The 26,383-nt window shown below is 47.0% G+C and overlaps 1 protein-coding gene across 7 annotated transcripts in view; it reads left to right on the top strand.

Annotated features, from left to right (window-relative positions):
* Positions 1 to 26,383, top strand: part of LOC147029437 (diacylglycerol kinase beta-like) — a 351,555-nt gene that overhangs the window by 101,122 nt on the left and 224,050 nt on the right. For 6 of the 7 annotated variants that reach the window (XM_085872491.1, XM_085872492.1, XM_085872490.1 and 3 more), the window contains one exon: positions 16,038 to 16,114. The exons of the other annotated variant lie outside the window; for it this stretch is intronic. In XM_085872491.1, coding sequence (XP_085728617.1) covers positions 16,038 to 16,114 — 77 coding nt within the window. The remainder of the gene's footprint in view (positions 1 to 16,037; positions 16,115 to 26,383) is intronic. 7 annotated transcript variants of the gene reach the window in all.

Genomic DNA, 26,383 nt, shown 5'->3' with positions numbered 1-26,383 from the left:
GGTGCTAACGAGATAAAGGTGTGTACAATGTACATGGAGACAATTTTTATTAGTATTTATTTCTTGAAGAAAAATTGTTCCAAAATAATTTATCAAAAAAAGTGCACAACTTTTTTTTGTTTCCAATTGTCAAAACGCTGTGGCCTTTGGAAGTGTTAAGGAATTCAGCTCTACTCAACATGCTTGCCAACGAAATACATCTCAATTTGGTGGTTAAAGTGATTCACAACGACGGGTTTCCTTACTCATTGCTCTGCAGTCTGCATTCAACCCCTTAATTTGTCATCTCATTGACCTCATTTCATCTATCTATAATAATTCCAGCAATGTCTGTGTGTCTGTGTGTCTGTGACCGCTGTTTCCAGACAACCACTGGTCCGATCTAATTGAAACTTGCCAGGTATATTGCTGGGGACCTAAGGATGTGCCTTTTCACGATTTGATATTCATCGGACAAGTGATTCCCAAGTTATGGCCATTTATTTACCAACCAATGACAGGACACGTGCTGTGTAGGCGTGGCCGATGCGGTATTTAGTTACCAATCACAGGACACGTTGCTGCGTGGGCGTGGCTGCGTAGGCCAGTGCACGGCCGGCCGACGATGACGTCACGTGCCATGCTGGTTACGATGGGGATCAATCGGTGCCTTAGTTACCGTGGGGTAGGAGTGCCAATGGTAAATGGCAGCGAATGTCATGGCAAGCAAAGACAGGGAGGTAAACTTAATTTTAATTAACTCTGTGTGTAAGTATCACAGCAGTTGTGACTTCAATGCAAGCGATAATTCGTGGAATGATGTGAACATTCCGTACGGGCACGCACTACTTTTGGATAGTGATGACTAACTGTATTCTAATAATTTCTCGATTTCTTATGCGCATTTATAGATAAACACAATGCCCCAATCCAGTCGTCGTTTGTGAGAGCGAAGGAATGGCCTGTGAGTGTTTGAAAATTTTTTTTTTTTTTTGCATGTACGGCCACGCACATATGGGCACGCGAGAGCGAAGGAACGGCCTGTGTGGTTGTTGTTTCTGGCACGCGGTTTGAAAGTTTTTTTTTATTTTATTTTTGTATGTACGGCCATGCACGTACGGCCATGCACGTACGGCCCTGCACGTACGGCCACGCACGTTCGTACACGCACGTACGGACACACACGTATGGCCACGCGAGAGCGAAGGAACGGCCTGTGTAGTTGTTTCTGGCAAGCGGTTTTAAAGTATATATATATATATATATTGTTGCGGATTCGCGCCCGCCGGCGTGCTGACGGCCACGTAACTCGAATCGCGGCACGTCGCCCACCGGACGGACAATCCAGTCGTGACCCTCTCGGACTAACGCTGGGAACCAGTCACGGGTGGACCTTTCGGTCTCACCGCGATCGAGCCAATCAGCCCCCGCGTGGGATAGGGTTGCTCGCCAAATTCGACCTACCTAAGTACCCACGCGGAGGGTAGACCGGGCGATCGCACCTCGCCGCAGGTCGACTTCGGACACGGGCCACTTAAGCGACCCGTTCCGTACTATCAGAATAACCGAGCGGTGTTATCGTCGACCTCGACGGTTCGATTAATTATCGGGCGTATTCAGCCCACTACCAACCCTTTACGTGAAGCAAGATGAGGATTCAATGAAAGAAATGACGAAGCGAAGCGGGAAACAGTTCAACACAAAGCACATTTATTCGCGACGAACGGAAAGCACACATATTCAATTCCACCAAAAGCACACAGAAAAGAAAAACACAATATTACACAAAAAGCAAATATAAAAGAGAAACACAATGCAGAGCTATCCGACTACCGAGCACACGGCAACACTTATACAATTTTACTTCACAGACGGCGCCGACAACACATACCCAAAACCAAGGAAAAGAATACCCTCAAGGATGAGGCGGGCCTGAGGCCGAGACCGGGTCGGGCCTACCCGTCTGGTGATGAGACGCGGAGCGGCGATGGTGCCTCAACTCCGCGGGCCTCGCGGACAGTGTCTGGTAGGGGGTGGGAAAGGGGCCCCCTTGGTCGCACTATCTCAGCGCGGGGGGAAACAGGAGGGGGTTGCTGATGCTCGGGGTATAGAGGATTTTTATTGCCCCGCAACGAGCGTCTCCACCTCGGCCAGGTCGCGCTGTCGGCCTCCCTGGGGTGCAGCTCCCTGCACGACGCGAGCACCCCCTCGTCTGCCCTCGCCGCCTCTCCACAGCTCCGTCCCCTCCGTTCCGACTCCAACGCACACGACGACCAGCTCCTTCTTGCCAACTCCACCGCCCGCGAAGTCTTGACTCTCTGTTCCCTCTCGACTCTCCTACTACTACTACTCTCTGGACTGACGAACACGGTCGCTTTTTATCAGCCCCGTGGCTTCGCCCTCTCATCTTTGACCCCCTCCCTTCGACCTTTCACCTCGCTCCCCATTGGCCCGAGAAAAAGTGGGCGTGAATGCTTTTTGATCCATAAATTTGCATATATCGATCGCCCTCCAACGCCCTGGGGCGGGGGCCAGTCGCCCCTCGCTCACCGATTGGACGGCAAAAAGTGGGCGTGTGTCGTTTTTGATCCGTTTTTGAAGCACAAAATCCGTGATTTTGTACACGCTGTTCGGCGCGCGCCCTGCACGAGTCCAACACCGGTACCCACAGGCGGCGCAAGAACGGTGGCGATGCGACGGTTGCGAGGTGTGACGTGAAGGTCGTGGCGGTTGTGGTGAAGCGGCGTTGTGGTTGGTGGTGGTAACAATGGCGGTTGGTCCAAATTAAAGATAGTAAAAGAAAAACGGCTATCCTGAAGAGTCGCAGCACGCATAAATGACATGTATTCCCACTAGACAACGGGTTTGGGCCTAACTACACATGTACTTACCGAGATACCTCACCTAAGGGACCTGAATGGTGGTTTGCGAATTTGGTAACCACAACAATATATATATATATTTTTTTTTTGCACATACGGGCACGTGAAAGCAAAGGAATGGCTTGTGTGGTTGTTGTTTCTGGTACGCGGTTTGAGTTTTTTTGCGGGGGGAGGGGGAGGGTTTGCACACACGGCCACGCATCTACGGGCATGCACTGGTGTAGTCAATATGTCTAATTGGGCTGGCATGATGGCCTAGATGTACGCACAATCCTCTCTAAGCTGTCTAGCCTTTGTTTGAATCCTGACTCAGCGATAAACTGTCATCTCGGTATTTCACAGGGATGGTGATTCATCAATGTCTGTGCCATCCCTCTGATGGACATTAATCTGGGCATCCCATCTGCTGGTATTAGTTGATGAATGTTAAAGACCCCACAATGTCCTTTGCGAAGAGTAGGCGAGCGATTGCTGGCACCATAAGCAAATTACAAATTCCTGCCCTAACTACTGCTGGGAGGTCAATGGCAAACCACCCAGTATAACCCTTGCCAAGAAATTGCTTCGGCAGCACCGACGCTCTGTAACAGAGGATGGTACATCAGAATCAGAATGTCCAATCAAATAAAATACCAAAATACAGCATCAGGAGGAACCCAAGTAGTCAAAGACGGAGTCATCAGGAGGAACCTGGATAGGATTCTGGTTTTGGCTACAACTCCTCTGACCTCGAACCCATACAGGTGCAGCTAAGTGCAACTTACAAAAACAAATTGCAAGAGTTCACCTCTCCATAGACACATAGAATAAGAGAGAAAGAAAAAAAAATGGCAATCTCATTTTCACGGTCATTAAGCAAGGGCACACCACACAATATTTAACACAACCAAAACTTCTACCTTTAACATGTTTATTCATCAATCCAGGAATATCTTATTGGCCTGTCTAGTCGGAGACGTGTGTATGTGTATGTATATTGTGCTCTATCACGTGATTGGGTTTTCGTATATCATGACTCGCCCGCTAGGGGTGGCAGTGATGTACATTCGGACGCGCAATAAAGCGGAGTTACTGCTACGCTCTCGCCCTCCATGTTCTGCTGCACCTCGGACACCACAGTTGGCTGACGAGGATGGTTGATCGACGAGTCACGGCGCACGGACAGGTGCCCGTTTTCATCGGAGACGACTTCGAATTGTTTTCGGAACAATTGGGGTCCTATTTCCACGCGAATGATGTGGTCGACGAGAGCAAACAGAAGTCGATCTTGCTCGCCTCGCTGTCGGCGGAGCATTATCGACTGCTGAGTGATTTGGTGGTGCCAAACAAGCCCAGTGGGGACGCGCTGTCGTTTCGGGACATTGTGCAGAGGATGAAAGCACACATGGCGCCGGAGAAGTCATCACAGCTGGCTTGATACCAGTTCGATCGCCTCGCGAAAGGTACAGGGGAGTGCGTCGCTGATTTCGTGGCGCGGATTCTTCCGTGGCCTGCAAGTTCACGGCAGAGGAGCGTCCAGCTCGGCTCACAGATCGTTTTATTTCTGGTTTGCAAGATGCGAAAATGGTTTCGGTGGTTCTCCGGCTGAAGGGTGAAGCCATTACATTTACCTCGGCGGTCGACACTGTTACAGCTGTCGAGCAGACTCTCGGAGATGTTCGGGCCATCACCGGCCGCAGCATGCCAGATGGCCCGGGGGCCCACACGGTGTCGTGAGCGCCCCGGGATGCACGCACATCCTTCGGTGCGGGTGGAGGCCTGACATGGCCGCACGAGCGGCGAGGTGACCCCGCGGACGTGTTTGGGATGCGGAGGTCGACACCTGCGCAGTGTGTGCCCGTTTAAAAGCACCGTGTGTTTATGTTGTCACAAGGTGGGTCATCTGAAGCATGTGTGCCGAGGGGCGTTGGCCACCGTTAAGGTCAGGGACGGCGATGTGCGAGGCGACCTCGGCGACCTGGGACGAAACTGGCAGCCGTTGATGGGCCTGTTTTCAATTGGTCCTGCGGCGGCGCGCCCGATGACGGTGGAAGTCGAAGTGAACAACACGCCGATCACGTTTCAGGTTGATACGGGAGCGGCGGTGTCGATCATCGGCGAACAGACCGCACGTAGACTCAACGACCTGAAACTTATCAGGTCCGACCTCACACTGTTCACGTACACCCGCGAGAAGATAACGCCAGTCGGGATGGCAGACGTGTCTGTGCGGTACCAAGGCCAGGTCGCCGCGCTTCCGTTGTACGTCGTGCGGGGGAGGGGTCCGTCTCTCCTCGGCCGAGACTAGCTGACCCGCATCAGGCTAGACTGGGCCGCCGTTCACCTTGTGCAACCCGTGCCGAGCCGATGGGAGGATCAGTTGGAGAAGATTCTGCAAAGACATCAAGGCTTATTTTGCGACGACCTTGGGAAACTCAAGGGCATGGAGGCAAAGCTCTTCCTGAAGGAGGGGGTGGTTTCTCGTTTTTGTAAACCACGACCGGTGCTGTATGCCCAGCGGGACAAGGTCAAGGGTGAACTGGATAGGCTGGAGGCCTGTGGAGTGATCGAACGGGTGTCGTACTCAGATTGGGCCACCCCGGTCGTCACGGTGCTGAAACGGAATGGTGACGTCCGATTGTGCGGGGACTTCAAGTCCATGGTTAACCCAGGGCTCAGCGTGGAGCAATATCCACTGCCGTCAATCGATGAAATATATGCACGATTGGCGGGGAGTCAATACTTCACGAAGCTAGACCTGCGTGATGCATATTTTCACCTGCCGATGGATCCCGGGAGTAGCGAGCTTTTGACAATCAACACGTGTCAAGGGCTCTATCGATATACCCGACTCTGTTTTGGAATTGCTTCGGCCCCAGCCTTGTGGCAGAAAGCCATGGATCAGGTTTGCATTAGCCTGCCCGCTCAAACCTACCTGGATGATGTGCTCATTGCGGGGAAAACGGCGGACGAGCTTCTTGCAAACATTTCCCAAGTGCTGACGAAGCTCGAAGCGTGCGGCCTGTGCTTGAACAGAGACAAGTGCGCGTTCTTCAAGCAGCGCTTGGAATACCTCGGGCACGTCATCACGCCGGAGGGGCTGTTGAAAGGTCCTCGGAAGGTGGAGGCGATTCAGCACATTCCACCGCCTCGCGACAAGCCGCAGCTGCGCTCGTTCATTGGTATGCCCCAGTATTACCAGAGGTTCGTGCGCGGGCTCAGCTCACAGCTTGTGCCGTTAACGTGGTTGCTCAGGAAGGACGAGCGCTGGGCCTGGGGGCCTGCACACCAGGCGGCGTTCGACCGCGTCAAGCGGCTGCTCACAGAGGATACGGTCCTTGTGCACTACGAGCCTGCGCGTCCGCTTTTATTGGCATGTGACAGCTCTGCATATGGCATCAGGGCAGTGCTCTCCCACAGGATGGACGATGGTTCCGAGCGGCCTGTTTATTTTGCATCCCCGATCCTGTCCGCAGCAGAGCAGGAATATGCCCAGATCGAGCGCGAGGCTCTCATCCTCGTCTGGGGTGTGCGGAGGTTTCATCAATACCTGCTTGGGCGGCATTTCATTTTGCAGACGGATCACAAACCACTTCAATTCATCCTGAGACCCGAACGCGGGGTTCCGGTGGTAGCGGCCGCGCGGAAACAGCGGTGGTGTCTGTTTCTTGCTGCGTACAATTATGATATTCAGTTCCTGAGCACCGAAAAGCATGCTAACTACGACGGGCTCTCGCGCTTGCCTTGCGCGGAGGGTCCAGCTGCATCTGAGTCGGCCGACCGGGTTGATGTGTTCGCGCTGGGCCAGGTCCAAAGCGGGCCGATCATGGCCAAATAGGTCGCGGTGGAATCGGCTCATGATCCAGTGCTCGCCCGTGTCGTCCAGGCGATTTCTACGGGGAATTGGAGCGATCTACCTTCAACACCGGCATTTCAGCCTTTTGCGTCACGCGCATCAGAGCTGTCGTTGGTCCAACAGTGCGTTATGTGGGGAATGAGGGCTGTTCAGGCAGCGGTGTTTGGAAGAGCTGCATGTCAGTCACCTTGGCGTCGTGAAGACCAAGAGTCTTGCTCGTAGCCTGTTGTGGTGGCCGGGGTTGGACAAAGACATTGAGCAGTTGGTTAAGCGTTGCACCACGTGTCAAACAGATGCTGATAACCCGCGTCGAGCTTCAGGACTATGGCCTACCCCAGGTAAGGCCTGGCAGTGGGTCCATGTGGATTTTGTGGGGCCGGTTAATGGCAAAATGTTTTTGATTGTGATCGATGCATTCTCTAAATGGCCGGAGGTTATCGTCATGCAGCATACATCAGCGAACATGACAGTAGAAAAACTGCGGACGATCTTTGCTAATAAAGGGTTACCCGAGGTTCTGGTCTCTCATAACGGTCCGCAGTTCATCGCAGGTGTATTTGATGAGTTTATGCGTCAAAATGGTATTCGACATCTAAAGTCCGCACCGTATTATCCTGCAACGAATGGGCAGGCGGAGTCGTTTGTTAAAATGTTGAAACGGGCTTTGCGCAGGGAGGGTGTTGCACCTGTGCAGACGGTGGTCGATGTCTTTTTGCTCCAATACAGGAACGCTATTCATCCTGTCACCGGCGATTCTCCTGCCAGTCGTCTCTATGGACGGGCATTGCGGTCCAGGCTGGATTTGCTGCGACCTGGAGCGTCGGTGAGTGGGGCGGTGTCCCGCCTGATGCTGCTGCGCGGTTTTGATGTGGGACAGTGGGTAATGGTGCGCGATTATTTCCACGGCTCCAAATGGGTGCCGGCTGTGGTCTCTGTGGTACTGGGGCCGGCAAATTGCATGGTGCGGACTGATGGTGGGGAGGTGTGGAAGCGGCACGTCGACCAAATGCATGATCGCTGTTCAGCGTCACCCCCCCCCCCTTGCCGAGCGATGTGGGACCCCCACCTGTAATGTCGCCGTGGCCAGACGTTTTATCGCCAGGGCCGGACGTGCCGACGCCCGCGAGGTATTCACCTGATTCAGTCCTGCCCGAGGACGACGAGCAAGCTTGTCGGCCGGGGGCGGTTGTTGTTGCGGATGGGGCGAGTCTGGCAAGGGTGTCACCTCGACCAAGCCGGGAGGCGTCTGAGCCTGGGCCGTCTGGCGTCGCTGCCCGTCCGAGGCGGGTCAGGAGCCGGCCGCGGTACTTGGAGGATTTTGATTGTTGATTGGTTTCGTTTGGTCATGTTATAATTGTCATTTCATCATTAGAATTATCATTTTACGAGGGGAGGAGTGTGCTGTATCACGTGATTGGGTTTTCGTAAATCATGACTCGCCCGCTAGGGGTGGCAGTGATGTACATTCGGACGCGCAATAGAGCGGAGTTACTGCTACCCTCTCGCCCTCCATGTTCCACTGCACCTCGGACACCTCGCAGACAGGAGAGGGTCACAATATTTAACACAATTAACCAAAACTTCTACCTTTAACATGTTTATTCATCAATCCAGGAAACTCTTATTGGCCTGTCGAGTCGGAGACGTGTGTGTGTGTGTGTGTGTGTGTGTGTGTGTGTGTGTGTGTGTGTGTGTGTGTGTGAGTGTGAGTGTGAGTGTGAGTGTGAGTGTGAGTGTGAGTGTGTGTGTGTGTGTGTGTGTGTGTGTGTGTGTGTGTGTGTGTGTGTGTGGCTGTGTCTGTGCCAATGGGGTTCCTTGGGTTCCCATCGTAGCAGCGTTCATGAGCAGCATCGGTGTCCCAAATGACTCAGATTGCTGCTGAGCCGTATCCATCGCTCGAGCCTGATCGACTGCCTTGTCAAGAGTGGGTTGCGCTTTCTCTAGTAAGCGTTGCCGTATGTGGGCTGATCTGAGTCCTTGGATGAATGCCTCCCGTGTAGCTTCCTTTCAGTGTTCCTCGGCGCTTACCGCCCGGAAGCTGCCGTCTTTTCCCAGCTGATTCAGAGCTTGCAGGAACTGATCGATTGTCTCCCCGGCTGCTTGCTTGCGTGTGTTGAGAAGATGTCGTATGTATACCTCGTTCTTGGGCTTCACGTAGAGCGCTTGCAGCACCTCGATCGCTGCTTCGTAAGTGTCGCACCCCGAGAAGAGCCTGTACACGCTGGGCGAGACATGATTCACGAGAGCGGCAAATTTGTCAGCTCCCTCCGCGATGATGGTCAGATAGTGTGAGAAGGAACAGAACCAATGTGACCATTTCATTTCTGCGTCAGTCGCGTTCGGGTCTGCGTCGAACCTCTCTGGTTTGTAGATCTTGTCCATCTTTGGTTGAGAGAGCCGAGAAAATTAAATGGAATAAATTGAAATGAGAGCGAGAGATGAACCTTCAGAGTTTAGGCTTTATTCCATTTGATTGGAGCCGCTTCTGTCAATGAGCACCTTCAGTTAACGAGCATCAAGTGGACAGCCGATGTCAATAGCAATGCCCCGGGGACAATCACTCGTGCCGCAGAGACCTCCCCTTATACGCGAGACGCACAACATGTGATCCCGCGTCATGTCCCTCAATTCACGACAATTCACCACAAGGTTTTGTCATAAAATCTTCAACCAACCTTTGATAAGAATATGAATAAGATTAATGAACAAGTTGAACATTATATTCATTTGTGGTAAAAATGTTATTACCTGGGCAAGCACACTGACATTTAATTTATCCCGACTAATGTGTGTGTGTCTCCCCCAAAACTCCAAAACCATGAATTTTCGCAGCCCAAAACTTTTAATGCATACTAATGACACTCCACGGGAGTACATGAATGAAAATTGGGTGTTTGGGTAAATTAAAACATCCCTTTTGAAGATAATTAACGGCTTAAGTTCATGAATCACTTGTCCTTGTTCAGCCAAACTTCAACTCGCAGGGGTCTTCGCCACCATTTTGATTTGGCCTATTTATAATGATTTGCCTTGGAAACAGGATCTACTCTCACAGACTAATTTTATAGTATATAATCAAAATATGATTTCTCACTTCAGGATCTGATCTGGTGGACTAAATAAGTTTTGAAAGGTGGAGTGAAATCTGAAAATCTTCCGAAATTACCAATTCTTATAGCTCAGCGTATAAGGATATATATATATATATATATATATATATATATATATATATATATATATATATATATATATATATATATATATATATATATGTATGTATATGTATATATATATATATATATATATATATATATATATATATATATATATATATATATATATATATATATATATATATGTATATTGTTACGGTTGTGGAAATTCGCATTACACCATAAAGGGCCCTCAGGTGAGATATCTCCATAGGTACATGTGTAGTTAGCCCAAACCCGTTGTATAGAGGGAATTTATGTGATCCATCCGGGCCGCGACGCTTTGAGTTCGTCATTTTTCTGTTCTATCTTTTATTTCAAACAAACAGCATCTCAACAACCACACCATCCCCACCACAGTGCCAACCACACTGCAACGACGCCACACCACCACCTTCGCCTTTACTTTCACAACTTCATCCCACATCATCGCTTCTACGGCCATTCCCGCACCACCTGTGAACACTGAACGTCGGGCTGTCTCGGGCCCGTTCGGCAATTGGTGCCAAACGCACCGAGCCGCGAGCGCGAATCGCGGTCTTTCCGAGGGGAAAATTCGGATCAGAAATGCTTTACGCCCACTTCCCCTCCATCCAATGGGCGAATGCGAGGCAGCTTAGCCCCGCCTCCAAGCGCACATAGGTGAAGTCCGTTTATGCCAATATGCGGATCCAGGGAGGTTCACGCCCTTTTTGCCCGACCAATGGCTGAACGGAGGGTGGCGTGGCCCCGCCTCCAATCGCGTTTTGATCCGCATATTTGCATATCGGCTTCTCCTGAGAGCTAAAAAGGTGCAAGCGGAAGGCGACTCGGGGGCTTGAGTTGAGGTCGGAGGAGAGTGTGGAACTGGAAGGAGAGTGTGTCTTCGAGGAGTTGCTTTTGGAGACAAGGAGCGCCGCGTTGGTGGAGTTGAGTCGACTGCGCGCGGTGGAGCTGCGGGCAGATGGTCGGGGCAAGGGAGCTCGGGTCCGAGGCAAGGAGGACGGCGGTCGGCGATGAGGTTGCGGTGTGGGGGATCGCTCGTCTCGTCGCGGGACCCAGGCCAGCCAGCCACTCCCCTCCCCCAGGGCATCAACAATTTCCCCTTTCCCCCCTCCCCCACACTGAGATAGTGCAAAAGGGGGCCCCGTTCCTCCCCCACCCCAAACGTGGTGCCAACAAGCACGCCAGGGGCCCAGAGTCGGGGCACAGCGGCGCGGACACTTTGCGGCTTGCCCGCCAACGCGTCACGAGGACGCAGGTAAGACCTCCCCGGTCTCGTGGACCTGGCCACTCCTCCAGGCCCCGTGCACATTTGGCCTACGGGCCTGTCTGCCTCCTTGTCTGTGAGGGTGGCTTCTTTCTTTTGCTTTTGTGTAAGTGTGTGTTGGCGCCGTCTGTGAAGTAAAACTGTATAAGTGTTGCTGGGTGTACGCGTTAGTTGGTTGTATTACATTTGCTTTATGTGCATTTCGATTGTGTATGGCTGTATAGACGTGCTTTCCGTGTGTCGCGTAATAAAATGCTTGCATGTTGAACTGTGCCCATTTCGCTTCGTCTTTTCTCCATTTGAATCTCCATCTTGCATCACGTAAGGGGTTCGTAGTGGGTTCAACATCCCGGTAATTAATCGGAACCGTCAAGGCCGACGATAACACTGCTCGGTTATCACTGTAGCACGGAACGGACCGCTTAAGCGGTTCGTGTCCGGAGTCGGCCTGTGACGTGGTACGATCGCCCAGTCGACCATTCGCGCAGGTACTTCGGTAGATCGAATTTGGCGAGCAACCCTATCCTACACGGTTGGGCAATTGGCACGATCATGGTGAGGTTAAACCCACACCTGTGACTAGATCGCGGCGTTGTTCCGAGAGGGTCACGACTGAATTGTCCGTCCGGTGGGCGACGTGCCACGATTCGAGTTACGTGGCCATTCGCACGCTGGCGGGCGCGAATTTGCAACAATATATATATATATATATATATATATATATATATATATATATATATATATATATATATATATATATATATATATATATATATATATATATATTTAAGGATGGCATCCGGTACATGTGAAATTTGCAAATTTCATGTGATTGGTATATCTGGTGCATGTGAAATTGGCAAAGCGTTAAACTTAACCTTTTCTCCTGTTCCGACAATTATATTGTGTGAACAAAGGGTGAAGGAATGACCAACAAAAATAATTTTAAAGCATGCAAAAGCTCCCGCGGCATGACCAGTGGGCATGGCAACTGCAGTTCTGTTCTCCGTGGGGAAATCCCAAGAGTTTAGAAGGCGAAATAAATTCGAGGAAAAGAATGAATAAAAGCGAACTACGAGTTCAAGAGGGATTGAAAAATGTTTTCAGTCGCTACAAAGGTAATGCATCCCCACTCCACTGTATGATGGTCGAGAGGTACGCACAGTCACTTGAAGCTGTCTTGCCTGGGTTCGAATTTTGAACCAGCTATAAACTGTCATGTCGTGTTTCAGGGGCAGTGTGATAAATCAATGTGTGCGCCGTCCCTCGGATGGATGTTAAACTCGGCGTCACATCATCCTGAATTAGTTGGTAGACGTTAAAAGATCCCTTCACGGTGTCTTTTGTGAAGAGTTGGGGTAAGCTATCCCCGGTACTCTGGCCAAATTCCAAATTTCTGCAATGACCTACAGGGGCACTGCATCAGCAGCACTGCCACACCCTTGATCAATGATACTACTCGCATCCTGTGTTGGGTGAGTTTCAGGAGGTGAAACAGAGACGTGTGTGCGTGCACGTGTGTGTGGTCATATAACATAACATTATCTTTGCCAACTCCCCACCACCTCACCATTCTCTCCATTTTTCTCTCCCCCCCCCCGGCATTTCCTTGAGCAAAGTGGCTCACAGAGAGCTATAGCGATACCCCCGGCGTGAGCGTCAGCGTGAAAATGTTAAATTTTTTGTATTACTGAAAAACTCCTCGACGGATTTCGACAAAACTTGGTGGGGGGGTTAGGTGTGGTCCAAGGATCATGCCATTAGATTTTGGACTTGGTCCCCTTCCCCCCCCCCCCCAAAATTAAGAGAAAGAATTTTTTTTTTTGCATTTCTACATTTTTTTTGTGATTTCCAACCCCCCCTAAAAAATCCCCCCCCAAATAAATTGTTAGAGAAGAATTTTTTTTTGCATTGATACATGTTTTAAGTGATTTCCAACCACCCCCCAAAAAAAACAATTGGTAGAGAAAAAAAATTTTTTTGCAACTTTTTTTTTCAACAAAATTTCGATTTTTTTTTTTTGCATTTCTACATTTTTTTTATGTGATTTCCAACACCCCCCCCCCGACCAAAAAAAAAAATGTTGGAGAAAAGAACTAACTGTCAGCACTGTTGACATATTTCATGAATAAGATATAAGGTTCACTTGAGTGACCCAGCAGTATTGGCGGCGGAGGTTTTGCACTCTCCCGAGTGCTCCCCCTCTAGTTTCCTTTCTCATGTTTTTATCTACCACACTATTTTTTATACGCCCGATATATATATATATATATATATATATATATATATATATATATATATATATATATATATATATATATATATATATATATACACATATATATATATATATATATATATATATATATATATATATATATATATATATATATATATATATATATATATATATATATATATATATATATATATATATACACACATATATATATATATATATATATATATACACATATATATATATATATATACATATATATATATATATACATATACATATATATATATATATATATATATATATATCGGGGCGTATTATGTGATACCGGTCGTCCGTCCGTCTGTCTGTCTGTCTGTCTGTCTGTCCATCCGTTCCTGTCCGCACTCTAACTCCAAAAGTTTTCAACTTTCACGTTTCATATTTGGTACATAGGTACAGAATGTGGAGATGGTGTGTCATGACATACGTTCGTCATCTAAAGTGGTTGCCATGGCAACCAGGATGCTGTTTTCCATCAGTTCCTGTCCGCACTCTAACTCCCAAAGTTTTCAACTTTCACGTTTCATATTTGGTACATAGGTACAGACTGTGGAGATGGTGTGTAGCGACATACGTTCGTCATGTAAAGTGGTTGCCCTGGCAACCATCATGGTGTTTTCCATGTAGTAGCACAATTCTGTATATACCTTCTTGTTAGGGCGTATATTGTGCTCACTTGCGCTCTTGTTCCTGATTACAATATACAAATACATATATTGCTTTATAATTATACTTCACTGCAATGCTTTATAAAAAAATATTAATTATTAGACTTGTCTTTTAAAAACGATAAATGTATAAACAGGCGAGCATTGGGTGGCTTTGACACCAATCTGGTTTACTTATGGCCTGGACACACACACTCACACTCACACTCACAGAGTACATTGTAGTGTGAGACCTCCCTCAGCCATAAACTTACGACCCACCTCTGAATCGAATATGCCCGTGATGATCCAAATAACAAACTGTTGTTCGATAGTCATGGATGAGAGATCACAATTGGCAGCAATTTCCTTTAGTGCATAATAAAACGAGTTGAAGGTCTCTCCATCGCCCTGGTGCCACTCATAAATATCAACCAGATCGTGGATGATGTGGTACTGTCCTCGTAGATGTGTTTCGATGCTGGCGGTACATTATTATCGACGGAAAGCATGTCCGATGTGAAATCGATATCAATGGCATTCTTGAGGACTGACTTCATGTCCATTGTCAGACAGTTTCGGAGAGTTGCTAACTGCTCACGAGTTCGCATACCATCGAGACATGTGATGAGGTAGTAGTCATCCCATTGTTTCTTCCATGCCTTGAAATCCCGCAAGGTCGTAGACTCGTATAAGACTTGTGGTTGTTTAACAGAGAATTGTGGAGCAGATACAGATGATGTCTCAGGTGTTTTGACGATCCAAAATGCCATCATCACCAATGTCAACATAAGCGGTGGGTGGGCGGCCAGCTGTGGCCTCACGTAACAGTTTCATTTCCTGCATGTGTGCCTGTTGTTGGTTTCGCATTGCACAATGCTGCATGGCCATCATGTCCTTCATAACAGCTACCAATGAGGTCATGTCCTGAGAAGAGTCTGCAGGTTTCTCTTTGGGAGGCATGTCTCTGTGCTAAACGTACTCACTTGGAAGTGAAACAGACACGAATGTGAGAAATCCCCTACCAGCCGACGATGAAAACAAACGGCAAATCGAAACACAATCCACACTGCCATCTGCCATTATCAGCTTCGATTGGAACCGATGATCATGCCCCAAACCACACAGAATGTCACAGCCACAGTAAACATGGAGGCAACGAAATAAAGTCAAAGCGCGACAAACAACAACCGAAAATTTATATTTGAGAAAGTCGACAGAGACCCTTGGAGAGAAGCATCCGTCGCTCAAAAACCGGAACTGGGACTCAACGGTTAAGGTAGCTGGTCTCGTATCGTGTCATGAGTTTGAATCCCTGTCATGACATTCAATAACAACAGTTTGGTTGACTCAACGTGTCATCCTTCTGAGGTCGACAAAAGGAGTCCAAGCTGACTTGGAAGGCTGAGCCATTTTGAGTATCCTGTGTTGGAGTGGTGACCTGTCCACGATTGTGCACCCTTGGCAATGGAAAACTGCCTCAGCAGCTCGAATCATCTGAAGATGCAAAAGTAGTGGACCTTCTTCTTCTTATTCTTCATATAAAATAATAAACATATTATTGTTACAATGAGGAAATTGATCAATAACTTTCAAATTGAACATGATCAAACTGTCCCTCTTTTCTTATTGCCAAGCACTTATACGTTGATTATGTGTCTGTTGAAATGATTTGTTGGGTAAAATTGGCACGTGATCTATTGTGGGTATTAGGTGTTGGAAAATTGACGAAAGGGGTGAGGTGGAATAGGGTAATGGAAAAAGAATGATGAGTGTGATTAATGCAATCAAATTTCGATTGTTAGTCATTTTGCTTTTATTTAGTCTGAAAATGCGCACACTGCTTTGTTGCGTAGCTTGCGCTGATGCAAATAAAACTGATACAAAGACGGTGAGCACATACATGCAGCGCAGCCTTTCCAATACCTTGTGCATTGATCGTGCGCATGCAGATTCCAGCAAAAAGGTAAAAGACGTGTTGGCAGAATTTCAAGAAGATGGCGTCCTCTCCAAATACGACCCTGATAAGGTGAGATTGTTTCAAATATGCAACCATTCTTGATAAGTTAATTGCAGGTTTCCTTGTCTTTTTCTTTTTGATGGCCATTACTATTCTGAGATGTATGTGGTTGTTTATTTGATGCATATAATATAATTGGGTTTCAGGAAGAGCACAAGCAATTGCATTTGGAAGTACAAATCGATAAACAACAATCGATCATATGTGTGTGTGATCACAAAAGGGCAAATCATTCTGCACACAATGTCACACGAACCACTGCTTTCATTGTATCTTGCTAGATAACTGGCTAGATAATTTTGCTGGATATCTTGCGAGATAATGTCTATGACAAGCCGGTAGGCGGCGATGGGTCGCCGAGCATGGAAATTATAAGATATAGATCAAAATGGATGTCATATAGCGGATCGGGAATCACCTTAACATTATACATATAAAATCTCATCCAGTTCCATCGACTGATAACTACTCGGTATCCATTTGAATGAAAAGTTCCGAAAATGCGGGTTGAAATCGGAAATCCCCAAAGTTCGAGGGGGTGCTGTGGGTGAACAAAGATCTAAATCGAAAATCCGGCTCGATCGTTTGTGCACAATGTATTCCAGACGATTAGTGTGAATTTTCATGACCATCCGACCATAACCCTAGGAGGAGTAGCATTTGGCGCGAAGGCACCTCCAGCTCTCGCATATTATAGATAGAGCATCACCTGTAGATCATTCGTGCCAAATTTCATAACCCTACGTGGGATAATGGCTTTCGGAATTGATTCCGCATGAAAGGTACCGATTTTGAAGGTTTTTCGGTTGTTGCTAGAGAACCAAAGCGTCCCTCGCAACCATCACAATTTCCAAAGCACAAGGTCATAAGATGTACCTACCACCCGAGTTTGCTCAAAATCCGCCCACGTTTACTACCAATTATGCTGATGACAAACGAACAAACGTCCAAACAAACAGACAGAATTACTGACAATAAGGGTCACCTATTTCGGCGACCCAACAATAAGGGTCACCTATTTCGGCGACCCAATAACTGGCTAGAACGGCTAAAACACATTGCTTCAGGTTTGAAGCCTTTCATAGCCGTGAACTGAACCGCTTTTATTTCTTCAGTAAGATTTGGACCTTTCACATGAATCCCACAGGCGCTATATAGCCTCTGTGCACACAGATGCACACAAAAGGCAGTGTGCGATGCTAGGCAAATCCACCATGTTGCGAGGGCTGTGGGATGCGGCGTAAGTCATGACGGCGATTGGTCTTCACACCTCTTCACCTCCTCTACTCACTGGGATTTGCTCAGCTGGAAGGCTTTCATTACGTCTGGTGGAAAAAGCTCACCAAAAGATTGCCGAAAGATGTGACGGCGTCCTTATTAAACATACAGTGAATCGACTGCACGTTGTGTGTCCCAAAGCAACGGGTTTTTTAGATTGGAAACACCGACTCGGTTGTGACATTCTTGTGACAAATGCTCCAAATTGTTTGAACGGGGATGTGCATTGTTTCAAAGACTCCACTGCTGGCCCGTTAATGATGCCTTTCACAGTGCTTGTTGCTAAATATGTGAGGGTAATGAAATGCTTTGGGTCACTGTGGGAAGTATTGTGTCTGTGGGATACCCTGCAAATTGGAAACAAACCCACACTTGCCGTTGTCATTGAGACGCTTTTCATTGCCCACTTGCTGATTAGACATTTTCCCAGTAATTTAGAAAATGTTGTTTTTTTTTTCCAATTAAAGTCAAATGTCCCGAACAGTCATTATCATTATCATTATAATCGTGCAGTTATGTTAATTTGCTTTGGAAAATATATCATTATTCTTGTCATTCCTTTGCACGTGTTCATTTTCTGTGATAGCAATTTTTAAGTGGAATAATGTCTTCTCTTTTTTTTTTTTCCAGCTATTGTGCTTTGTAAGATGATTTCATGGTGATATATATATATATATATATATATATATATATATATATATATATATATATATATATATATATATATATATATATATATATATTTTTTATACAAATTTACAAAGATTATTTGATCTCCACCAAGGACTAGATAGACAAATTAATACCATGATGCATTTAGTCTGTGTTCAACTCGCGCAGCAGACTCCGACTCAACTGGGCCCGATTGTTGCTGCAAGTTTGAGGGTCATCATCAGAGCCAAATGTGAAATATTGTCTACCGAGAGAAAATGATTGAGCAAACGCAGCAGAAAGAGGATCTATGAGAGTGGCAGAGTATATTTTTAGGACAAGTGTGCTGATGCCGTCCAGATCTGTTGCGGAATTGGAGTCTCGGCTTGGCAGAAACTTCTCCACCTTCTCGGTTGAGAAAGACAGTGTGAAGGGGTAGTTGGGTACAGGACCGCAGGGTAGGTGGAGGGATTCAGGGGTTGTGTATGTGAGATTTGGAAGCAAACACAGAAATGAGGCAACCGGCTTTCTCACGAACAGTCGGTTCTTTTTATCTCTGCCACCGAAGGTGGACGGAGGTTATGTTTTTTTTCACCCCCATCTTTGGCTGTGAGCACGATGTCTCAAAACGTTGTGGACGGATTCAGACGAAATTTGGTGGACAGATTGGATGTGCAACAAGGAAAAATTCGATTTTAGTGAAGATCCGGAACCGGATCAGACAGTGTTTTATGTGGTTCTTCACGATTGAATGAAGGGCAAAAATTATACATAACACTATCTCAAAAAGTTTTGGGCGAATCATGGTGGACAGGTTGAGTGTGTGAGGATGAATCAATTCGATTTTGGTGAAGATCCAAATCTGGATCTGGATACGACGTTTACAAAAAAACTTTTAAAAGTGATTCTTCACCATTGACAGATGTCACCATAAACGATATATAGCACGACATTTCAAAACGTTGTGGATGAGTTGGTAGGTGACGAGAACAAGGTGATTAGCTTTTGGTTTAGGTCCGGATACAGATCTGGCCCAGCAGTGGGATACAAGGCGTAGACTGTTCAGCCTGGCGTAGGTTTGCGTTCTCCTGAGTGCCGATCTCATTTTCTCGACAATATTGAGGCATGTGGAGGAGCTAGAACATCAAGTGGATCAGGATGTAACAGAACAAAACTAGAAGGGCAATCGGTGGAGCGCATACCTCCACCACGTAATGCTTGATCCACGAGAACTTGTCGAGCCAAATACATTTTTGAAATATCATGCTACACCTGCTCCTCTGCCCTTGCTCATCCTCTCTCTCTGTTCTATTCACCCTCTCATTTGCTCAAGGTCATCTGCCATCTGCTTGAAAATCAGTAAACATCACTGCCCTGCATAAAAAGGTGCAAAAACAGATCCCTGCAACTCCAGACCAATCAGTCTTCTCCCAATCATCAGCAAGGTTATGGAATCCATCATCGCTTCAGACATTAAATCCTTCCTCTTCTTATCTCCAATGGCTTGATTTCCGATCATCACTTTGGTTTCAGACCAGATTACTCTACCCTGGATATGCTGGTTCTGCTCTCCCAACAATGGATGGAGGTCCTCAATGCCGGACATGAAATCAGAGCCGTATCCCGAGACATATCACGTACTTTTGACACGGTCTGGCACCCTGCCCTGCTCAACAAACTCTCTTGCTATGGTATCCAAGGCCATCTCCATTTATGGCTCGCAGACTTCCTCTCCTGTCGCCGTCAACGTGTGGCCCTAAATGGAGTTCTTTCATCCCCTCTTCTTGTCCAGGCTGGAGTTCCTCAAGGTAGCGTTCTGGGCCCTGTTCTTTTTCTGGTTTTCATCAATGATCTCTCTGACTCCCTGGAAAATCCTCTTTATCTCTTTACTGATGACTGATCTCTTTGCCTGATTTTGCTAATGACTGATGACTGATTTTGTTGATATCTTTGTGAGAAACCCCCACTACCCCTCCCCCTCCCCCCATCCACTTTCTCAACAATCCTCTGGAAGAAGTCCTTTCATTCAAGTTTCTGTGTCTTGCTATCTGCCATGATCTTTCCTGGGAAAGCCACATTTCCAACCTGGCCTCCAAAGCCAGTCACCGACTAGCAATCCTCCATCGTGCAAAGTCCTTCCTCGGCCCACCTGAGCTCCTGACCACATACAAAGCTTTCGTCCGCAGCCTGATAGAGTCCTACTCTCTCCTCTGTGCTGCTGCTCCTGCATTTCACCTTTCTCGGCTTCACGCTGTGAAAATCAAGGCATTTCGGATCATTGGTATCTCTCACGATGAGGCTGAGTCTTTGGGCCTCTCACTCTCTCACCGCAGGCAGGTCGGTGGTTTTTCTGTCTTCTTGCGTCTCCTCTCCGGTGTCCCCCTCCCCCCCCTGCTCTGTCTGCGATTTATCCCCACCATATTTCCGCAGGGTGCTCATGGTCCGCCAACAACCCCCTTCTGGTAAAACTACCAAAATCATGAATCACTGCTCACCTTCACTCTTTCATTCCTCTTTTTTCCTGCCTTTGGAATAAACTCCCTCACTCTGTTCAATCCCATTCTTCCCTCCAGGCCTTCAAAACAGCTGTTCCACCACCACCTCTTGTCATCCCCCATCCAAATCCTCGATCTTTTCTACCCCCGTTAATCCACCCCAAACCCACCTCCTTCAAATTCCCTGCTTTCCTTCCTGAAAGTCCCTGTAATGTCCATCTTGTATACCACATGTTCCCCATCCCATCCCTCTCCCTTCCATCGATCTCCTAATGTCTCTGTTCCCCACTGTTTTGTCCTTCCCACTCGCACCACTCTTGTCTCATGCCCCCTTGCTATGCATTGTGTGTTCGCTCTCATACGAGCCCCAACAAGGTATACAAAAAACAAACAAAAAAAAACAACAACAGTACTTTATCCTTTTTTTTCCCCCCATCTCTCAAAGGTATGCCTGGTGGTTGCTTAATGGTTAGGGCGGTGGGCTTTGAATCCCACGTCCTGAGTTCAAATCCCACTCAGCTGTTGAAGTAATACCGGGTGGGGTTAATTCAGCCGGTCATCCTTCCGACGTTGGCAAAATGAGTGCCAGCATGCTGGTATACTCTGTCGGAGTGGTGACCTATCCAGGATTGTGCCCAATAACCAAGGAGACTGCTGAAGTAGCACAATCGCTCTGCACAGAGTATGGTCCCAATCTCCTTCTCCTCCCCAAGGGTGAAGAATCACTTTGAAAATGAAATAATTCTCATATCCAGATCCAGATTCGGATCTTCACCAAAAACGAATCAATTCGTCCTTGCGACATACCCAACATGTTCAAGTTTCATCCAAATCTGTCCACAACTTTTTGAGATATGGTGTTATATATCATTATTAGCCCCATCTCTCAATGGTGAGGAATCTCTTAAAAAAGATCAGATCCGGACCTGATCTGGATTTTCACCAGAATCTAATAATTTCGTCCTTGTCGCACATCCAACCTGTCCACAACTTTTTGAGATATCCTGTACACAGACAGACAAACAGACAGAAAGGGGTGAAAACATAACCTCCTTCACCTTCGGTGGCAGAGGTGATAACAACAGAAAGAGACGGAGGAAACGCACCAAAAACAGGGATGAGGAACAAAATAGAGGGAGACTTGGAGAAATATGGGGTGTGGGGATGAATGAGGACTCGTGGAGGACGCATTGGTGCATGAGATGGATACAGAACCAAACTTGGAAATTTGCAATGAGATGAGTTTGGGGAGGGTTAACGAGGAAAGAAAAGATCATAGTTTTGAATTGGCAATGATCTGAGATGGTGGTGAACAGCTGTCTTGAAGGCTTGGAGGGAATAATGAGATTGAAGAGAATGTGGAAGTTGGTTTCACAGGTATGGACAAAAGAGGAACGAATGAGTGGAGGTGAGTTGTGATTCTGGAATTTGGGAGTTGCTGGCAGATTACATACGGCATCCAGAAAACTTGAGGGTAGGGGACAAATCACGGAAAGCAAAGGGTGGAAGACCAGAAGGGCGGCAGACCACTGACCTGTCTGCGATGTAAAAGTGATCGGTTCGTAGACTCAACTTCATTGCAGCAGATTACAATGATCTTGAAGGCCTTAATTTCCACAGCATCAAACAGAACAAGGTCTGAGGAATAGTGGGCCAGATAACGGCAATTTTTGAGAGGAATCGTGCAAATGATGATACAAGCATCAAATTTGGCACATTTGTTCTCCAGGGGTTTCTAATCAAATCTGCCTGATTGGCCATTTGAAAATCCAAATTTTGAAAAATTACAAAAAAAAAAACTTCAAAAAAGTGAAGATCACGAATCAATGTTGGATGCTGGCTGAGATTGGTGAATGTTTCAGAAACATCATCAAAGACGTTCCAAGTCTGCCAAGCAGTTTTCTTTCCTTTACCGTGGAAGGCAGACACGACGTCACATCCAGTGAACGCATGGAAGTATGGGATCCCTCGAGCTTTCTCAGGCCCTATTGCAGAAACTACCTCATGGACTGGAATCCATCGCGCCTTGGCTCCTTGGCCAAAGGCAATCCACATGTTCTCAAGACCTAGTTCCTGTAAGGATGGCAGTACAGATATTGCTATGACTAGTACGTCCATGTCATTAGCCTTAATGATAATGGACTTGCTACCATCCGTCGTTGCATCCCTGGCGTGTACAAATATTCGAGTGTCAGCTTCTTCATGACAACATGGAGACACATCATCCAGTGACTTCCTTGTGTTGCTAATGCCATCTTCTCCTTTTGTGACAATGACTGTGCTTGTCGTCTGTGCTTCACACATCTTTTCCACAAGGAAGTGAAACAGCTCAGTCTTGTTGCTGTCATCTCGAAGAAAGCTTCTCCAGTTACTTGGGGCCTTACTGGTTCCTGTCACTCTTCTTCTGATTTCTTGCCCCCTTTTCGACCTTGCCTCGGACTTCAGACTTGACTTCTTGTACACATCAAACACTACGTCCACCCTCTCGTACCTGGCACCATAGGATTCCACCTTTGGGATGATGTCTTCTTTAGCATAGTCATCAAATATCTTTGAAGTACATGTAGGTAGGGCATTGATAAGTGCTGAGCCATCAATGATGACTGCATCTCCCCTTGGTTCTCTGTCTGGGATGTTCACTTGCGCTTCAAGAATTTCAGCCAGCTGTGACTTCAAATTTTTTTGAAGTTTTTATTTTTTTTCAAATTTTTCAAAATTTGGATTTTTCAAATGGCCAATCAGGCAGATTTGATCAGAAAGCCCTGCAGAACAGAAATGCCAAATTTGATGCTTGTATCATAATTTGCACGATTTTTCTACTATATACTACACTAGAAGTGGTGTTGACCCAGAGGGGAGAGTAGTACTCCATGAAGTTGCAGATGAAGGCCTTGTATGTGAGTAAGATATGGGGTGTGCCGAGGAAGAACATTTCTTGGCAGAGATGCTCAGTCGGTGACAAGCTTTATCGGCCAACTTCAAAGTGTATATTGGTCAAGGCTGATTGTGATGCCCAAAAACTTTGACTTATTCAAGAGGATTGTTTCAGAAAGTCGATGAGGTTGGGGGGGGGGTGGGTTGCCATATGGTCCTTTAAGATATCTATGTATATACACTCCACCAGTCAAAAGTTTTAGACACCCTCATTTTTCTAGTTTCCACTGAAATTGAAGTGGTTTATTGTTTCAATGAACTCTGAAATTAAAGCATAGAACAAACAAACAATTGCAGATAAAAAATAAATCATGGAATCGTTTTGTTGAACAAAATTTAATCTCAATTTTTGACTCATCAAAGTCGCCACCTTTTGCAGATATAACAGCCGAACATACTCGTGGCATTCTTTCTCCAATGGAAATCTAATATTGTTCGGAAAGTTCTTCCCAACACTGTTGCAGAAGTTCCCGCAAATGTGTTGCACTTGCAGGTTGCTTTTGCTTTCACCCTTCTGTCCAGCTCATCCCAAACCAGCTCGATGGGGTTTAAGTCTGGAGGCTGTGCTGGCCATTCCATGATTTGAAGCTGAACATCTTGTTCTTTTCTTCCAAAGTAGTTCTGACATAGCCTGGAGGGATGTTTTGAGTCGTTATCTTGCTGGAGGATGAACCCCTGACCAATTATGCATGGACCAGAGGGTGTTGCGTGGTGCTGCAAAATGCTGTGGTAGCCCTTTTGGTTCAGGGTGCCAGTCACTCACTCTGTGCAAGTCGCTGACTCTGGATCCAGCAAAAGAGCCCCAGATCATCACACTAACTCATCCATGTTTGACAGTTGCTGTTGCACACTGAGGAACCATCCTTTCGCCGACTCGACGGCGTACAAAAACCCTGCGTGATGAACCGAAGGCAAGCCTTTTTTTCTTCTTTTGCCATCTTAGCAATGGCTTTCTTACAGCCACTCGACCTGTCTTACCTGCAGCTCGAAGTCTTCTCTTCACAGTTGAAACTGACACTTCTTTACTTCCACCAATGTTAAGCTGTGCTTGAAGCTGCTGGAGAAATTTACAAAACAAGAACATTTACAAAACAAAAAAGACAAGAAATTTACAAAAGCAGACTTATCCCATTATATCTTCTCCAATCTTAATTTCAGATATGAGAGGTGCCATCACATAAACACACAGACCCAATGAACATTAGCCAGCCAGAAGGAAGGAGAGCAGATGAGAACTCATAGCCTCTCAATACCTGGCACCGTCGGCCGACCGCGCAACACAGTTTGCTTTAGGGGAACGCTTTGCTTGAGCGATCCCACCTTAAGAGTCGGCACGTTATCTGTTGCTTGATCACTTTGCCATGGCTCGTGGAAATGTGTGATTTGTACTGGTCCAGAAGAACGTCTGTTGCACAAAAACCCCGAGTGCAGATGCAGCGACAGGCAGACAACGAGGTGCAGCGAAGAGAGGGCAGAGCAGAGAGGTGGAGCAGTGGGCGTGGAAGACAGGCGGCGACAGTGTGAGGCAGACAGGAGAGAGAGAGAGAGAGAGAGAGAGAGAGGTTGAGAGGATGAGAGGACGGCTTCGCGATCTGACTTTTATAAGCCCCGGGTGAAGGGTGGGGCAACGACCCGAAGCGACGCGCCGTCATCCAGATTGTGCTCTTCCATTGGATCCCAGCCCTGCTTCCTGGGGTCGGAAGCGACCTCATTCGCACATCCGGCACGACGCAGCCTGGAGCCTTTCACCGAAATCCCGTGCCGTGTTCTGGCGACTGGACGATAGTCGTGTCGGACCCGCATGCCTGTTCAGGGCACCCCAGGTGAGCTGTGGTTGGTGCTGTTAACGTGCTTGGCCCATCCCCACACCACGCAGTCCGAGTGGCCTGGGCCGCACAGCACACCCCTGATTGGTGGCGAATTGTATCGATGTGGAGGCGTGGGGTGATTTTTTCCTGTGTGCGGGAGATATTGGTGGTCGAGGTGGTGCTTCTGGTGAGCGGAGGTTGAGCAAGCTGAGACGCGTTGTAAACGCAGAGTCGAATGAAAGGGCGCACCATGCGTGTCCTGCACAGTGTAGGTGGAGAGTTTCACAAAGTTGTGATTTTCACAGGCGGCCGCCTGGGTGCGGTGCCTGCTTTGATTTGTATCATGGATAAAAGGAAAGGGTTGGAATGAAAATCAGGATTGAATGGTAGATAGAGATACAATTAGACTTAGCTGAAAGACCTACGCAACGCACTTCATCCTGTTAACCCGTTACACATGAGGGGAAGGTCTGGGGATCACTGTATTTACCGGGGATCTGTATCTGGGGATCACTGCATGAATACTCACAAAATAACTGCCTGGGGATCACTGTATTTTGGGTGCCGTTGCCTTCGAGGCATGCGGTTTTGCGGGTGGCCATAAAGTCTCAAAACAGGTGAATATACATTATAAATGGATTATTGACATTACATTACGTGACATGCTCAATATGTTGTCCCTCATGAGACCTTTGCCGCTCATTGTTGTTTGGTCGGGGAGATCCAGTGTGGATTGTCTTGTGACCAGTACCACATGATTTGCTTGTTCACCTCCCCATTCATGTGAACGTATTTATATATGTTAATGTTTCAATTTATCATATACAGTGGGGAGAACAAGTATTTGATACACTTCCGATTTTGCAGGTTTTCCCACTTACAAAGCACGTAGAGGTCTGTAATTTTTTATCATAGGTACACTTCACCTGTGAAAGACGGAATCTAAAACAAAAATCCTGAAAATCACATTGTATGATTTTTAAATAATTAATTTGCATTTTATTGCATGAAATAAGTAGTTGATCACCCACCAACCAGTAAGAATTCCGGCTCTCACAGACCTGTTAGTTTTGTCTTAAAGAAGCCCTCCCATTCTCCACTCATTACCTGTA

The sequence above is a fragment of the Eptatretus burgeri genome, chromosome 3, assembly GCF_056783735.1.
Source record: "Eptatretus burgeri isolate ZD-2024b chromosome 3, Ebu_testis_v1, whole genome shotgun sequence".
Classification (NCBI taxonomy): Eukaryota; Metazoa; Chordata; class Myxini; order Myxiniformes; family Myxinidae; genus Eptatretus; species Eptatretus burgeri.
This window is presented reverse-complemented; position numbering and strand designations above follow the sequence as displayed.